This window comes from Crinia signifera, chromosome 5 (assembly GCF_055691185.1).
Source record: "Crinia signifera chromosome 5, ASM5569118v1, whole genome shotgun sequence".
NCBI lineage: Eukaryota > Metazoa > Chordata > Amphibia > Anura > Myobatrachidae > Crinia > Crinia signifera.
Window position 1 is genome coordinate 124877051 of NC_139221.1, and position 18132 is coordinate 124895182.

At 42.1% G+C, this 18132-nt stretch overlaps 1 protein-coding gene across 3 annotated transcripts in view; it reads right to left on the reverse strand.

Annotated features, from left to right (window-relative positions):
- Positions 1–18132, reverse strand: part of FARS2 (phenylalanyl-tRNA synthetase 2, mitochondrial) — a 353709-nt gene that overhangs the window by 73706 nt on the left and 261871 nt on the right. For all 3 annotated transcript variants that reach the window (XM_083187986.1, XM_083187988.1, XM_083187987.1), the window contains one exon: positions 12811–12962. In XM_083187986.1, coding sequence (XP_083044112.1) covers positions 12811–12962 — 152 coding nt within the window. The remainder of the gene's footprint in view (positions 1–12810; positions 12963–18132) is intronic.

Genomic DNA, 18132 nt, shown 5'->3' on the forward strand with positions numbered 1-18132 from the left:
AAGAAAATGCATATCTGCACACTTATCCAGAGTGATACAGCACTTGTCCTTGATCAGTTTATAACTTTTAGAAAGTACTAGCACTTTTTTTTATTTATTATGAGGAATTACCAGTTATTTACACAGCACACACATATTCTGCAGCTCATTACAGAGAATATTTCACCATTCACATCAGTCCCTGCCCCAGTGGAGCTTACAATCTATATTCCCTACCACATGTACATGCGCACACACACACATTAATTCTAGGGTTAATTTTGTTGTAAGCCAATTAACCTACAGTATCAGTATATTTTTGGATTGTGGGAGGAAACCCACACAAGAACGGGGAGAATTTACAAACTACGCAGAAGTAGGGCCATGGTGGGAATTCGAACCAACGATCTCATGCTAACATAACATCACAAATACTAATACATATATGTCTGCTCTATGTTACAAAATAAGCTGCTCTTTTTTATAAAAAGGTGTATAACAGTATTAAAGAAGATATAATGAAAGCTAAAACATAAAGGAAATAAATATGAATAAGCAGTATAACACAACTGTATTATAAAAATGTTTAAGCTCCTTGGAGTTATTGTGTAGGTGGACGCTATTTATCAGCTCATGGATTTACTGCCAGTTGGATATGGGTATTAACAACTCACCCTAACTGTCCATGCTTTCTGTGGGGATGTTCTCTTCATGTTGAGGCCCCAACAACTGTAAATACCAACAACTGTAGCAAAATATTTCCAATTTAAGAATTAAGAACCTACAACAGTAATACTGTGCACACACGGTGCAATTTGCACTATCGATTCTGACTATATAGTCAAAATCGCAGAGCACATAGTGTAAATCGCACCATGCTATGCAGCACCCAATCCTGATGTGCAGCCCCAGGGCATCATCATGAGATGTAGAAATAGACTGTGCAGCAGTCTATTTCTTCTATCTTGGAACCAGGGTCATGCTGCTCCCCCCCGACAAAACGTCCCTCCCTCCCTGACAGCAGTTGCCGGCACTCGATTCGATATCGGGAACTGCCGGATTGGCCCGTGTGGACACATCTTAAAGCTGTGTACACATGGTGCGATTCTGTGTACTCACGGTGACTATATAGTCAAAACCGACAGCCAAAATCACACCGTGTTTACACAGCTTAAGAGTGAACTGGCTAAACTACAGTACAGAGCAGTGCTGAAAAATAAGAGTGTTTGTTTCTCGGAACTGAAGCCATTACCAATAACTACGAAAACAGAACTATCAAAAGAAAAACATTCAGTAGTAGGCTTTTATCTTATCATCTCTGCGGTTTCCATAGTGAGGGTTGTAATTGTAATTGACTTCCACAGAAAAAAAAAAAAAAACACTTTTCCCACTGTGCTGATATAGAGATCATGTTTCCACTAAAATAAACTTTAGGAACACTTCCAAACTTGCAATTTAAAACAACAGACTGAGCTGAGCTAGATCTATTATTCTTCAAAAAAAAAAAAAAAAAAATATGTAATACAACACAAAATTTGTTTTTCTTACATGCACTTTTCCCAAACAGATGTTATAGACCTTGGTAAACAATACGGCACAACATATTGCTGAAGAAAATAATTTCTACATGTCTGTTGAATTGTATTTTGAGTCTAAAGATGAAACACTAGATTCTACAGACTTCAATGTTTTAAAACTGAATGTAAAAAAATAACATAAAATGGTCCTCGGTAGGCTTCCCAGTCCATTATCATGACCACCTGACCAGTTCAGGCAATTGGACTATAGGAGGACAACAAAAATCATCTTGTATTTATTATTATCCTTTTTATATGGTGCCCTAATACCCCTTTCACATCGCACTTTTAAAACGGTATATTGCCGTTTTTTTCCCTTTTTAAAACGTTTAAGGGTGCACTGTGAATGCACCACAGGCAATTTACCGTTTTAAATTAACTGGCATTTCGAACCGTGTAAAAAGCAGAGTCCTACACGGTTCCTTGCCGTTTTTTGTGCAATGTGAATGTGTACAGTTTGTCTGAAACGGTATTTCAGGCAAACAGCACAAGCACAAGCACAATCCCACTGCTATACAATAGGTGCGCGCCAGTGGTGTCCAGGTGTGCACCACTGGCGCAGCACCTCTACGGGACACCCCCGTGACCACCTTCTGTCCCCCCAGTCATTGTCCCCCCCCCCTGTACCTGTGCTCCGGCGATCGGTACGCCGGAGCTTCTCTGACCCGCCCGCCAGCCAGCCCAGCCCGTCCGACAGCCTGTCACTCATTTTACAGTGACGTCGGCGGCAGGCTCGGGTATGGTCGGCCAGGCTCGGGGGGACTCGGAGTCCTTCCGAGCAGCGAACATCCCCCAGCCTGCCGCCGACGTCACTGCTAAATATGACAGGCGCCGCGGCTTAGGCAGGGGGGACTCGGGGAGAGAGGCAGCAAGGAAGCTCCGGCGTACTAACGCCGGAGCGGAGGCGAGGGGGGCGGGCTGCTTCTGGCTTTCTGTGGTGGGTTTTGCTGGGGCAGGATAAACCTGCCCTGGTAGGTTTGTCCTGCCCCAGTAAAACCCACCACTCAAGGGGTTAAAGGACGCCTGTACCCCAAATTCTTAGCACAGGCAAAAGGCACACATAGCACTTGAAACGTGTTCTGGATGAAACGTTTCAAGTGCTATGTGAATGACACGTAACCGGTATTTAAAACGGTAATCTGGGTCACTGTTAAGGCTCTGACCCGTTTTAATTACCGTTTTAAAATACCGGTTATTAAACCGTGTCTGCGATGTGAAAGGGGTATAAGTGTTCTGCAATGCCTAACAAAGTACATAAACAAATGATTAAAACAAGAAAAGAGTTACTGATACCACTTTCACATCGCAGACCCGTTTTAAAAACCGGTATTTTAAAACGGTAATTAAAACGGGTCAGAGCCTTAATAGTGGCCAGATTACCGTTTTAAATGCAGGTTACAAGTGCATGGGTCAGAAGCTATGGCAAGGCATAACACTGGTGATATGATGCATAGCTGCCATCAGCGGTATGTTGGGGCTTTGTGTGCTTACTTACCGGCACGGTATTGGAAGCCCAATGGTAGGGGAGAGTGCTCCGCAAGCTCCAGCCGGATGACAACCAGTGAAACACTCATAGGTTTGCTCAGGTAGGGGGCGCACACGGAGATGGGCGGGGATCGGGCCTGAGGATGCGACGTGACCGGGAGACGGGCTTCAGGAGGAACGAACGACACCAGCCAACACCGTGACCAGAGACTGTGAGTCGACTTTCCCCGACGATGCCAATATTACTGAACTTCCGGGATAGACACCCCGTGTCTCTTCCTCAGAAATGTAATTGGTTGTCAACGACAACGCTATAGAGAGTCGAAGCGACCATCTTTAATATGGGAAAACAAAGACATTGTTATGCGGCTATACCCGTAACGCAGCGTCACTTGCGCCAGCTGTAGATGACTGAAACCGGCACAATTGTGCACATCTGTTAATTTTATTATAACATATTATACTTTATATTTGTATTTAGTGTGTAATCACTTTTTAAGCTAATGCCGTATCTACAGTAACCTGACTGACATTCTCTTACCGACCGTGAGTGTAAAGTACCACGCAGGGGACAGCCTATCAGTGCTCTGTAGCTCTATTCTTTGCCTGAAATACCGTTTCAGTGAAACTGTACACATTCACATTGCAGAAAAAACGGCAAGGAACCGTGTAGGACTCTGCTTTTTACACGGTTCGAAATGCCAGTTAACTTTAAACGGTAAATCGGCTGTGGTGCATTCACACTGCAGCCTTAAACGTTTTAAAAAGGGAAAAAAACGGCAATATACCGTTTTAAAAGTGCGATGTGAAAGGGGTATTATAGTACAAGACTTCGCAGGACAAAGACATGGTTTATAAATGTTGCTGCATCAACAGTCATAATACTTAAATAAGCAACAGCGTGGCAGAAATCAAGCACATGAGGAAAGAGGGCTCTTGTGGGCTTACATTCTAAAGGCCCCCATACACTATGCGATTTGGGCACGATTTCATCCGATTCGGATGAATCGGGTCGTGAAATCGGCCCAAATCGCACTTGCACACACCCCCTCCGATCCGATGCACGGTCCCGTGCGCATCGGATCGGGGTCGGGAGGTCGGACGGGCTGCACATAAGATTTGCTAAATCTTATGTGCAGCCCAGCCCAGGAGCCATGCGGGGGTTGACAGCGGGCCGGGGATGCCGGCTATAGAGAGCCGAGCAGGGGGAGGCTGCATAGGGAGCCAGGCAGGAGGCACCTGACCTGTTGTGGTGGGGTGACAGCGGGAGTAGGGCGCCGGGCAGGGAGGATGACGCACGCTGGCTGCCGGGCAGCGGCGCGAGCCGGGAGGAACAGATAACTTAAAAAAAAAAAGCCCAGATGACTAGCAAGCCATTAATTGGCTGAGTCCTCTCTCAGCCAATCAATGGCTTGCTAGTCATCTGTATGGGCTTTTTTTTTTTCAAGTTATCTGTTCCTCCCGTGCCGGCTCCCGCCGCTACCCGAAAGCCAGCGTGCGTCATCCTCCCTGCCTGGCGCCCTGCTCCCACTGTCACCCCACCACAACAGCTTCAGGTGCCTCCTGCCCGGCTCCCTATGCAGCCTCCCCCTGCTCGGCTCTCTATAGCCGGCATCCCCCGCCCGCTGATGTCCCCCGCATGGCTCCCTCCTCCTGCAGCTCCCCGGGGACTGCATATGATAAATCCATGCGATTTATCATATGCAAACCTTGGCACATCAAGTGCCTAATCGTGTGTCCCCCTCCCGGGGAGCTGCAGGGTGAAATCAGGTCCGACTTGTCCCTAGGACAAGTCGGACTAATGTATGGGGGCCTTTAAGGGAAGGAGCAAAGAGATAAGGGTGACACAGATGAGCAAGGAGCATGGAGCAGTGGGTTAGGATGAGAGGTGGGTGGCTTTGAAGGGAATCTTGAGAGGCCAACACCATAGGATAATCAAACCTAATTCAAGAACAAATAATAGAGATAATGTAATGTTGTTAGCTTTGATGTTAAATATATATATATATATATTTATCCATGGGTTATATACAGTACATTGATGGGGAATTTTGCCAGGAATTATCAGAAATTTTGCGTTTGGAAACTTCATGTGTGTGGCTCAGGAGTAGGACTCTACAGGGAGCAAAGATATCAGTTAAGTAATTTGTCTTGATCCTACTATAAGTTCTAGAAGCAATTTAGATAAATTGGAGTTATTATGTCCCTAAAGTCAACGACTACTGTGAAACATTCAAACAAACAATGCTCTCTATGCAAAAGTCACCGCAGACAAGCAATATAGCTTTACTACTGTACTTTAATTTTAAATCACAGTCTTATGCCCTCAACAGGACTGAGTTGCTTGTAACAACCATAGCTCCCTTTGGCTGGGCAGGATTGTTTCATATAAGTAACAAGGTCAGTGCATTCTGAAGGTGATATCCAATTAGCTGTGGTAGATTCCTGCAGCTAATGAATACACCGGAGGCTCTTCAATAAGAAACTATTAATAAATAAATAAAATAACCCGACACTTATAACAGATTATGCTTTGGGTGCCTCAAGCCTGTAAAGCATAATTCCTGATAAGCAGCCCGCAGATCCATGACATCATAATGTTCCAGGAAGTTATCTCGGATGTGTTATCCCCTGAAAACGGGCCATTTTGCCATAATTGGATAGTCTGATATGGAATACTAGCCCATTTTACCAGCAGAAGTGCATCAGGACCAATTGGATACTCACTGTAGTCTTACCTTAAACTATATGAAGTCTAAAGTCCCAAACACATGGGGATGACATCAGCCCAGTGGTGAGCGATGTAGTTTGGCAGCGATCACTCAGCACACATTGCTGACACAAATGCTAGTGAAGTGTGCTGAGCAATATGTTCTGACCAGTGTTCTCTGATGAGAACACTGGCAATCTGACTAGATCTTGACCACATGTACTCAAGATCTAGTCAGATGATGGCGACGCGTGGGACTGCGCATCGTTGTCGCTCGGGGGCACACACGGAGCAATCCGCGCTTAATTTCTTGTTGATCTAGACAGCTAAGAAATATGGCTAAAATATGCCCCCTAAAAAATACTGTATAACATACTCTTGTAGCTCCATTATAGATTTCCTCTGTTTCTTTCATTCCACAGCACTGGCGCTCATATAAACATCTACAAAAGTAAAATCATTCCTCCTTAAAAATCATACTGATACCAAAATTTGAGACTCTTGAGAATGAAGACACATAGGAGGCCAAACTTGAACATAGAAACTGATACCGCCAAACTGGTGTTGATGCATGTTTCAATGGTGCATCTAAGGATGGACTTGGGAAACTAATCAACTCTTTTGGATTTCAGTATCATATGTACGCTGATGATACTCATATCTATCTATCCTCCCCGGAATTGTCACCATCAGTATTGCTCCGTGTCTCTGAATGTCTTTCTGGCATTTCATCTTGGACGTCATCTCGCCACCTCAAACTCAACATTTCCAAAACAGAATTAATTATACAGTATTCCTACCAGCCAAGAGTAGTTACCAAGCTGATATCTCTATCACTGTTGAGAACACAACAATTAATCCTACTCCACAAGCTCGCTGCCTAGGAATCATCCTCGATTCTAAACTGTCCTTTATTCCTCACAATCAATCTGTCTCAAAATCTTGTTACATGCATCTAAAAAACATATCCAAAATTCGTCCGTACCTTACACAAGACACTGCAAACACTCTAATCCATGCACTCATTATACCACACATTGACTATTGCAATAGCCTCCTTACCAGTCTTCTTAAGAAAAGACTCTCACCACTACAAGCCATTTTGAATGCAGCTGCGAGGCTGATCTTCATGGCTAGATGTTCATCGTCTGCTGATCCACTCTGTCAATCCCTCCATTGGTTGCCTGTATATTATTGCATTCAATATAAAATACTTCTACTTGTATACAAAGCCATTACTCTGACTACACCGATTTATATCTCTTCACTTATCTCAAAATATATTTTCACCTGACCTCTCCGCTCTGCACAAGATCTGCGTCTCTCATCCACACTTATTACCTGCTCCCACTTACACTTGCAGGATCTTTGTCAGGCAGCACCCACCTTATGGAACGCCCTTCCATGCACACTAAGACTCTCCTTAAGCCTCCAAAATTTCAAGCGTTCCCTGAAAACTCACCTTTTCAGGCTAGCTTATCATATTCAGGACCCCCAAACAACCTCCAGTAGCATTCATATCTAATTGCATCCCAGCAGGACTGTCTTGTAATCTGATAGGACTGCCATGCTATGGAATTCTATCCTTATGTATCCCTTCTATTATCCCTATAGATTGTAAGATTGCGAGCAGGGCCCTCCTACCTCCTTGTCGGTTTGTATCTACCCAGTTTGTTTAATCACCCAGTTTGTTTAACCACTGTTGTTTCCAATTGTAAAGCGCAACGGAATATGCCGCGCTATATAATAAACTGTAAATAAATAAATAATAAATAATGCACCAGTTGGTATTACTGAGTATACAGACGCTGGAGTTGGTTTCTCAATCCTTGCACATTTGATGTCTGTACATAAAGGAAGGACTTTGTAGCAACATTTGCTGGACAAGTGCAGGCACTTCTATATCACCTTAGAATTAGCACCCCAGTCACCTTTAGTTATGCATTAACACAAAGGGGGTTATTCTAGTTCATTCTTTCTGACAAAATCCTTCTTAGATGGACAAAACCATGTGCACTGCGGGTGGGGCAGATGTAACTTGTGCAGAGAGAATTAGATTTGGGTGGGGTTTTTCTTCAAAGTGAGATCTATATTGCAGTGTAAAATCATGCAGTCAGTATTTTCCCTGCACAGAAACAAAATAACTCACCCAAATCTAATTCTCTCTGCACGTTACATCTGCCCCCCTGCAGTGCACATGGTTTTGTCCATCTAAGAAGGATTTTGTCAGAAAGAATGAACTAGAATAAACCCCAAAGATTGATAGGACTTCCTGAAGTAACTGCTTCTTCATTGGTTTGGCTTATGTCCATATTGTTATATCGTAACCTGTCTCCTGAAAGGGGCCTTTTTATTATTGTAATATTGTTTTTAAAACATTGCGGTTTCCACATGTTTAAGGTAGATTCAATATTTCTTGCTTTACGATTAACAGCACTTGCATTAGTCTTTCCTATTTTGGGCTACTTAGAAAGCTCCAAAATGCTTATCTTTTAGGGACTTGTCGAGCCAGAGACGGTGCTTTTGATCCCTTTATGTTGGGTTGTAGCTCGTTCTGAGGTGCATAGGATTTATTGAAGTTCAAACATAAGGTCCCAGTTGTGATCCAAATCTGACTGTGACCATGGGGTAAATTTAATAAAGCTTATAAAAATGAAAAGAGGTGATGTTGCACATACAGTAGCAACCAATCATATTCTGTGTATCATTTCTCTATTCTGTGAAAATGATAGACAGAATATGGTTGGTTGCTATGGGCAAAATCACCTAATTTCATTTTTAGAAATTTTTCATTTACAAGATGTCTTAACATCTTGTAAATGAAAAATTCATCCAAAAACACATTCCAAATCACAATGATAATTTACTGTAGTGATAGGGAATGTTACATTTCAGGGCTTTAACCTAGTAGTTCCCAAACATGGTCCTTAAGCACCCAATTGCCCAGGTTTAAAAGATATTCATGACCGATGCTTAAACCAAAGAGACTACGGTACTAATTTGTTCAACTGTGCTCAAACATGGATATCCTTAAAACCTGAACCATTGAAGTAGCTTGAGGAACCACTGCGTTAGCTTAATACTTCAATACTATAAACACACTCCAAAGAATCGTTTAATTGGATTGATAAAAACACATTATTAAAATGGTGAGCATTAGACAACCTTTTGTGTTTCACATACCTTAAAGATTTATTTGTTCATAAAACATAGGCGTTAAGTGACTGAACAATTTTTTACATGCTAAAATGACCATGGCTTCGTTCCTTATGAAATTCTATTGTGTATCTTGAATCTGATATAAAAGCCTGATGCTCCTGTCACAATCTATGATATAAAATGACATCTCAAAGCAACACCTTTGCTTTGTATTTGGTGAATAGGGGGATGTCAGCATTATCGGTGACACTTCCAGGGAGCTCTTAAAACAAGAATATACTGTCACAAGATGAAGCACAGAAGGTTTTGTGCGAGGGCTCCCAGCAGCGGGTGATTTTTAAACATTCTAGCAGTTATATTAAATGTCCTCCCCTGTAAAATGCTCCTTTGAGCAGTAATAGATTAACAAAAAGGACTGCTCACTGGGAATGAGCAAAGGCTTCATGCTGAGGCCGGAATAAATAACATACTACACCTGATACTTAATGATGTTTAGTGTTGACATGAACTAAAATAAACGAGGCTTGCCTACCCTCCTGGAATGGGCGGGAGGCTCCCGAAAAATCGGGTCACCCTGCCGCCCCCTGGGAAGGTGGGAAATCCTCCTGCATTGCCCACGCAGCCCCCGCACCCCCCCTTCCATGTGGTCATTAGGTTGACAAATAAACATGTCAACATGCATTAGGTCGGCATGAAAAAGGTCTACATGACTTTGTCATGTTTTTGTTAAAAAAGTTTTTTTTCATACTTTTATATCCAAGAGGTCATAGAGTGAGAATATAATAGTGTGCCGAGCACAGATAGGGGATGCTGTACCCTCATATGGTGTCCATGTCGACTTAGGTCGGCATAGACACAAAATACACTGAAAACTCATGTCAACCTTTTTTCGTGTCAACCTTTCCATGGCGGCATAATGCTTGTGTCAACCTAATGACCATATCGACCTATTTCATAGGTCGACCTAGTGACTGTCGACCTACAGTGGTCGACTTAATCACTGTCGACCCTATGATTCATACCCATACAGAATGTAAAAGGATCCCATAGTAAAAATGGCCACACACATATTAACCCTTAGAGTTCCAAGTCTCTGTGAGAGATGTGCAAAATATCCTCTAAAAATGCCAGCGTCGCTCACATTTGATATATATATATGTACACCGTAACCTGAATAAAACACAATTTGATGCATTAACTGCTCTGAGTGCTAGACGTGATATAGTAATTCGCGCTGCCGACAAAGGCGGCGCGATTGTTATTCAGAACTTACATGATTATAAAAGTGAAATCCAACGTCAACTGGTCGACACGTCTACATACCAACTGTTAGCAGCAGATCCAACCAATGCATTCAAACGTGAATTAGATGGGTATATTAGTGCAGCAGTCGATAGTGGCATTATTAACAATAAGATTAAGAAGTTACTAACATGTGATTTCCCTAAGAAGCCATTATTATACACATTGCCTAAGATACACAAACGTTTGGATAATCCCCCTGGCAGACCAATAATCTCTGCCAGGGGATCCATTTTCCAAACGGTATCGGCATATTTGGATGTCTATTTGCAACCCGTAGTACAAAGTTCTAAGTACACTTTAAAAGATACTACTTCATTACTGTTGGCCCTGGATAAACTAACTGATATACCACCAGGATGTTTATTATGCAGCATCGATGTTAACGCATTATATACGAGCATTCCGCATGCTCAAGGCATCTCTGCTACTCGTATGCTTATCTCCAATAGTCCCCAGTACCAAGGGCCCGACGTCAGATTTTTCTGTGATTTGTTAGAGATGGTATTAACCAAAAATTATTTTTTCTATGATGGGAAGTTTTATTTACAGGTCTCTGGCTGTGCGATGGGGTCTTCAGTGGCCCCATCGTACGCTAATGCCTTCATGATGGCAGTTGAGCATGAAATTTTCTTTTTTGATCCTGCCATCTTTGAAAATATCGTTTATTATGCTCGATATATCGACGATATGATTTTGCTATGGAGGGGATCGGCCGATGCCCTCTCTGCAATCATAGAACGTCAGAATTTAAGTAATAGTCCCATCAAATTGACTTGTACCATCTCCGACACACAGATTGATTTTTTGGACGTCCGTATTTCACTTACACAAGGAGCTCTTAAAACATCGCTATTTGTGAAAACTACTGATAGAAATATGCTCCTATCACCGTCCAGTTTCCATCCGCCAGCAGTCATCAGTGGGTTACCTTACTCACAGATGCTGCGGGTGAGACGGATCTGTAACGATGATATTGACCTTGTGGTACAACTTGATAAAATGATGTCAAAATTTGTGGAGAGAGGATATGATTACAGTTCTCTACTTGCTACTAAAGAAAGGGTATTATCGATTCCTCGCCATAAAACCCTTAAAAGCAAATCCAAGAAACAAAGTAACAACCGTATTTTTTGGCCGAATCGCTATAACACAGCCAGTGGTGTGGCGAGATCGGCCATCAAATCATATTGGCCAATTGTCACTTCTGACAAAGATTTGCCGGGTTTAGCAAACAAGAGGTTGGTTACCAGTTATTCTAGAGGCCGCAATCTGAAGGACTATCTGGTACACAGCGATGTGACCAATTTTGATAAAGAAACAGCTAAAACCTTTCTGGGTACTCCCAGATTAGGATGCGTTAAGTGTACAGGATGTACCACATGTGGATACATGTGGGTGGGTGACTCCATTAAACATCCTTTTAAAAATCAATCGTTCAAAATCAATTATCGGTTGACATGCTCTACTCAGTTTGTCATTTATGTTTTGGTTTGTCCATGTGACAAGTTTTATGTAGGAAAAACTGACTGTCAATTTAAGGTCAGAATGGCGCAACATAGACAGGCGATTAGGGCGGCAGTGCTTAAAGGCACTAGCGAACAGCCCGTAGCACGCCATTATGCCACAATGGGGCATTCACCTACAGCTTTAAAACATAAGATTATTGATCACATCCCACCATTGAGCAGGGGGGGTAATAGATCCAAATTGCTTCTCCAAAAGGAGGCGAAATGGATTTTTACCCTTGACAGTTTGAGCCCAAAGGGGTTAAATGAGACTCTCGGTCTTAACTGCTTTTTATGAATATTTGTACTTTTCTATTAAGTTTATTCTGGTTTTTTGTATAGTGCTATATTGGATACGTTGTATATGTATTTTATAACTGTTGCTATTTTTTTGGACAGCTGTTATATTTTTGCCGATGATAATTGTATTGGTGACGGTACACGTGGTGACGTCATGCGTGAGCGCCGTAGCGGGAGGACGCCCGCACGTCGCACACGCCGGGTGGTGAAGGGCGGTGAGCACATAAAAGGGTGAGTGTTTTATTGTATGTTTTATGTCCTGATGAAAATAGGTGTTTCCTATTGAAACGTTGACTGCACCAGACTGGTCTTCGTGTCGTTATTTATTCCGAGTGCCACCGTCCAGGCAAGTTATATATATATATATATATATATATATATATAAATAAAAAAAATTATGTTTAAAAAGATTATAGTTCCTAAATAAGGTAAACATAATAGGTCATTATGATGAATAAAAATGTTTGCGTCAGAATTTTCACACCTATTTTGACAAATTTACTTGGCACTCAATGGGTTAAACCATTTACAATTCTGTTAAATTATATTAGTAAATGAAATGATAAGAAGTATTCTCTGCAACAAACCAGCATGAAAGGGTTATTTCTTTCTTTCTTTAATGAATGAATAATATTAAGCAGTAAGAAAAAAATAAAGTATAAATATGATGGGTGTATGGCTATATGTTTATGTATGTGCGCATATTGGACTCAATAGGCTCTAAAAAAGAACATCAAATGAAGGTTTTTAAATAAAGATGTAAATAAAAAATAAATAAATAAAAACTTACTTTGGATGTGTATATTGGTCAATCAGTGATACTTCTTCCACAATATCTCCTGCCACGCTACGAACCAGATCATAAAAATCATTCTCCAAATATCCTTCACTGGGAAGCCAGAATGAAATGTCATTGCTCAAAAAAGGAAACTTGCTGATTGGCTGAAAGAAAAAAGGCAATTAATAATTATCTGACATGGTAACAATTAAATAATTTCTGTCTATTTTATTTACAAATTAGCTCAGATAATTGAAACAAAATTGTTTTTTTTTCTTTACAATTGCAACATGGCAATTTCATAAATTTGACTGATTTGGAAACATTTTATTTATGTCATTAAACATTTTTTTATATATTTGTTAGAAGCTATTAACTGTGGTAATGAGCCATTAGTATATATTTAAGTCGGGATCCTGACAGTCATTAGCCCGACGTCAGGATCCCGACTGCCCGGACTCAGACAGCATGGCGAGCGCAAAAAAGCCTCTTGCGGGCTCGTTGCACTCGCCACGCTACGGGCGCGGTGGCTCGCTACGCAAGCAACCTATTCTATTCTCCCTCTATGGGGGTCGTGGACCCCCACGAGGGAAAATAGAGGGTGACCATCGGGCACCCGGCTGTCTGCGTTTTTACAGCCCGGATCCCGACATCTGGTAAATGACTGTCGGGATCCCGACTGTCGAGAACACACCCCTTATTGGCTATCCAAAACATGTGACCAATTAATGTGATAGCCAATTTGATCCCACTTTGAGAACCAGAAAAAAACGGGTAAAATCTAACCCGCACATCTCTATTATAAATCAATGTCTTATGAATGATCTTGCAAAAATAATGAAACTATTGTATAAGAACATTTCATCAATGAGTGAGAAAAAGAAGTAATTTCTAAAGAGTGGTACATTACAAAATCATCATCAACAACAATAATACAGTAATTACAATAAAATAAAAATTTGCGAAAATATATTAAACGGAAAACCCATCAAAATATATCATTACTTAAATTTCATTCAATAAATATTTAGACTTATAATAGGTGGCACTGAAACAAGGGGAAGTAGGTATTAAAGGTTTCCAAGGCAAAACTAAAATAAAAAAAGATGTTAAGAAAGTAAATACTGAGCTTATTACATTCAATTGTGTATAATATTATAGAAAAAAACTATTTGCAACACATATATTACGGTGTGTATCAAATTACACCTGAAAATCTCCAGCCTTTTGTTTTTATTGGGCTACCCCAGTGGCATAACAATAGCAGGGGCTATTGTTACGCTGCCGCTACCTGCCTTATCCCGCCGCCGCGTCTGTATTCTGTGGCCGGTAGTTGGGACCGCAGATCTATTAGTCTGCGTCCCAACACTTCTCCTGGCTACTTATGAAAAATGTCCCTCACAAAATGGCCGCCCCCTATTAGCAGACTCCCGGCGACAGAGTGATGGGGACGGGTAAGACAGGACAGGGGAGGCGGAGTTAAATTTTCTGCGTGGGAAAATTAGATCGGTTCCCCTTCAAACCCCAAAAAGTCTTCACCGTCACAATTTTTGCTCCATGACTAGTTCATTTTAGACATAGTAGTATCTGTCATTAATAGCAATATGGCACGTTAGTACAGTATGTATTATTGACAATGTATCATCATATTCTAACTCATGCAACTGCCCGAAAAATTCTTCATGAAGCCATTGTAAGTGTATACTTTCAGGCATATTTTCTCCTGGGGGGATGAAGCCACTTGTGCTGTGGTGCCCCATATCAGTCACATGACCGGCTGTTGTTTAGAGTAATAGAAGAAAATAGTGTACCTGTCCTGATTTAATGACCTCACTGTCTTGTACACAAATGACTGAAATGAAGACCTTTGGGCACATTTTCACACCATTGGCAATCAAACAAAAGCTTGCTAGAGAACCCCAGAAAAGAAAAGCTATGACGCCAATGTGCTTATTAAAGTACTGAGTGTTATATAAGGCAAACTACACTTTCCAAAATAAAACCAATTTTGAAAATGCCTTGTACACACATAAGCTAAAAGGAATATGTGATTAATCTTGGATTAATGAAACCCACAGTGAATCAGCTGTGAAATCAAAGGGATTTCACAGTCTGTTATATGAATAAACCTGTCAAATTAATTCATTTTCTGCAAAAGAGATGCAAAACAATATGTGGGAACTACCAGAAAAGATAGATGAGCAGCATATATTACTTAGCTCATAAATTGCCATTTGAATCAAATGTTTCATATCATAGTTCCCTTGTATGCAATTACAAGACTTACAACACATAAAAACACATTTTGAAATATCTGCTTTTATTATATGCTTGTTTCAAGGAACAGAAAAACAAAAATCATCTGATATGGTACAGGAAAGTAGCAAATAGATGTGAAGTGGGCCATCAGTGAACATGCAAAGGAATAACCCGTCCTCTGGGAAGCGGATAGTTACCTATTTAGCACTATTTAGGGGATCCAGTGTAGAGATAGATAGTGTCAAGACAGACAGTTAATAGGTTGACCCCAAATGATTGACATGCAATAGGTCAACAGGTTAAATGGTTTGCTGTTTTTATGGTCAAAGGCTGAAAAGGTTTACATGGCACTTTACTTTTTAAACTTTTGCTTAATTTACTGTCCATGTGGAAAAAAGCAGACCACAAGGCCCAATTACAGGACCTGCAATATATATGATTTACATTGTGAGGGCTTCTGGCGATAGAATCACCAAGCGCCTCCAGCCGACGTCCTCCGACAGAATGAGACACGAGTGCGCGAGACGCTCACGTGCCCGCTCTGTTAGAGACTGTAGAAGCCCTCTGCCCATCTCGCCGCTCCTGCCCGCTCTGCTCCAGCCTGCCACCGCTCCCTGCCCGTCTTCCTGAAGCGGAGACGGGCAGGGAAGCCTTCGGTCTTGTTCCCCGCCACCTTGCTGATGGGCACGCAAATGATTTTCTTACGTGTCCCTTTCAGCCGGTTCGCCAGCCTATGCCAGCACATGAGATATGGTAATCGGGCATTCTGACTGACGGTGGCTCCATTTGTATTTTTATATATACATATATATTTATATAGATAACAAAATCTCTAAAATTGCGCTAAATATTTAAGAACGTTTTTCAATCTTGGTCACTATAACACTAAGGGGTAGATTTAGTATAGCGGCTGAAGCGGGGGAGCGTTAACTCCCCCTCCGGCGATGTCCCCTCCTGGAGACAGCGCATCAGTCTCCTCCCCCCCGGCCGACTGGGCATGCACGGGATCTCGCTACTCTCATGGGATCCCCAGCGCAGCTCAGACCCAGCAGCAGGGACAGCGCTGTTCCTGCTCTAGGCATAGGGCATCGCCGCCTGCAGCTGTCGAAGAGGACAGCTGCAGGCGGCGGAACGGTCAGCGATACTGACCGTTCATAAATCAGGCAGGTGAGCAATACAAAATATTGTGGACTGGGATGGAGTTTGTTGATCTGGGTATTGAGGCCATTACGGATGTCCATTCATCTACGCCTATCTGCCCTACATCTTTTTCCCACTTTTCCTTTAGATTAGTTGGCCCGTCTTCATTTTTACGTTGCAACAGATAGCTATATAACTTAGATATCTTGTTAAATTTCCCATCCCCTGCTATCATTTTCTTTATTGGGGATACTCCAAAATCTGGGGAAGCCCCTTTGAATTGTGTATGAAGTGCGTTTTTTAATTGGAGATATCTAAAGAGGTGGGATGATGGTAGGGAGAATTCCTCCCGCAGTTGGTGAAACGGCTTAATTTCTTTATTTGCATATAACTGGTTAACTGTTGTTATCCCGTATAATCCCCATACTTTAGCTACTTGCAAATGTTTTAGTTCTTTCAGGCCCTTCCCATCATCCAAGGGGTGGTCTACATCCATGCTTTGAAATGTATATAATTTATTAACCTCACCCCATATTTGAATAGCTTGTCACACCATTGGGCAATCGTTAGTCATTACGTGCCCTTTTATCAATCTTTGCATTGGTGTATTCCCAACTGCGCTTTACCTTACCAATTCCTTTATCCCCTCCCCAGTCCCTGGTTCCTCCATCCAATCTACCATTGATGTTATTTGGCTGGCATAATAATACAGCCTTAAGACTGGGAGTTAAGTCCCTTAACCGGGAACAGCTTTTTCTTGCTGAAAAAGCTGTCCCCAGTGACAGCGAAACGCGTTGGTGATCAAACAGGATCTGCAGTGTACAAACAGCCCATCACCTGCTTATTTCTCTGGACTCTACAAAATACCTGGAGCACTTTATAGCTGGAACAGTGCACTTTATTGACAAGAGCCCCATAAAGTTCTTGGACTGGGATTTACAAAGTGGCTTATCAATTGGAGTATCCATCATTTACAGAAAACGCACTTTAGAGAGGATCCCCACAAGCCAGCAAGTCCATTGTGGACTGGGACACCTCCAGCGATCCATTGGGATTACAAATTGGACTCCAGCTACCTCATCCCCCCCCCCCAGGTTGAGATTCACCAGAGAATAGTTATATATTACAGGTCCATTTATTGGTTTCAAGTGATCTATATTGCTTTTATTGCATTATTGCATTTTTAACATTACAATTTTATTGTATTTAATTTTTTGTGTTATAGAATTAAATATTTTTTTTTATATTGTATGAATTGGTTGACTCATTAAAATATATGAGCGCTGCAATACTTCTATTTCTTCCTATATTAAATATTCTGGGACTTGACTAGTCCCTCATTGCAGCTGCTCGCTCTGAGAGAACAGCCTTGGCTAGCGCTCTAAGCAGTTTTCTGCAACTTGTCCTCCCTGTCAGAATCAGCCTAGTGTTCCTGCGGCCAGCGTAGGCAGCATAGTCAGCGTTCCTGTCAGTATCAGTGTTCCTGCCCGTTCATGGCTAGCCGGAGCTTACGTAGTTAGCGTAGTCAGTCAGGCGTCCCTGTCAGTATCAGCGTCGTGTTCCCCCCTGTTCGCGGCCAGCCGGATCTTACATAGTTAGTGTAGTCAGTCAGCGTTACACAGTTAGCGCAGTCAGTAAGCGCTTATTACATTGTGCGGGAACCATTGACCATCTTAACCTGCCTAACATGACAGGTGTGAATGTGTTTCTAAAACGCCCCAACTATCCACGCCAGCCCGATGCGTGGCGAGCGTAGCGTTGATTTTATAAAGTGTGGCGAGTGTAGCGAGCCACCAAGCCTGAAGCGTGGCGAGCGGCCGCGGATTACTTTACATGAATTCCGTGTCCACTTGCCACACTTTATAAAATCAACTCCACACCGACGTGGATAGTGGGGGTATGAAAAGGTTGGGAGGACGCATACAGTGTCCCCTC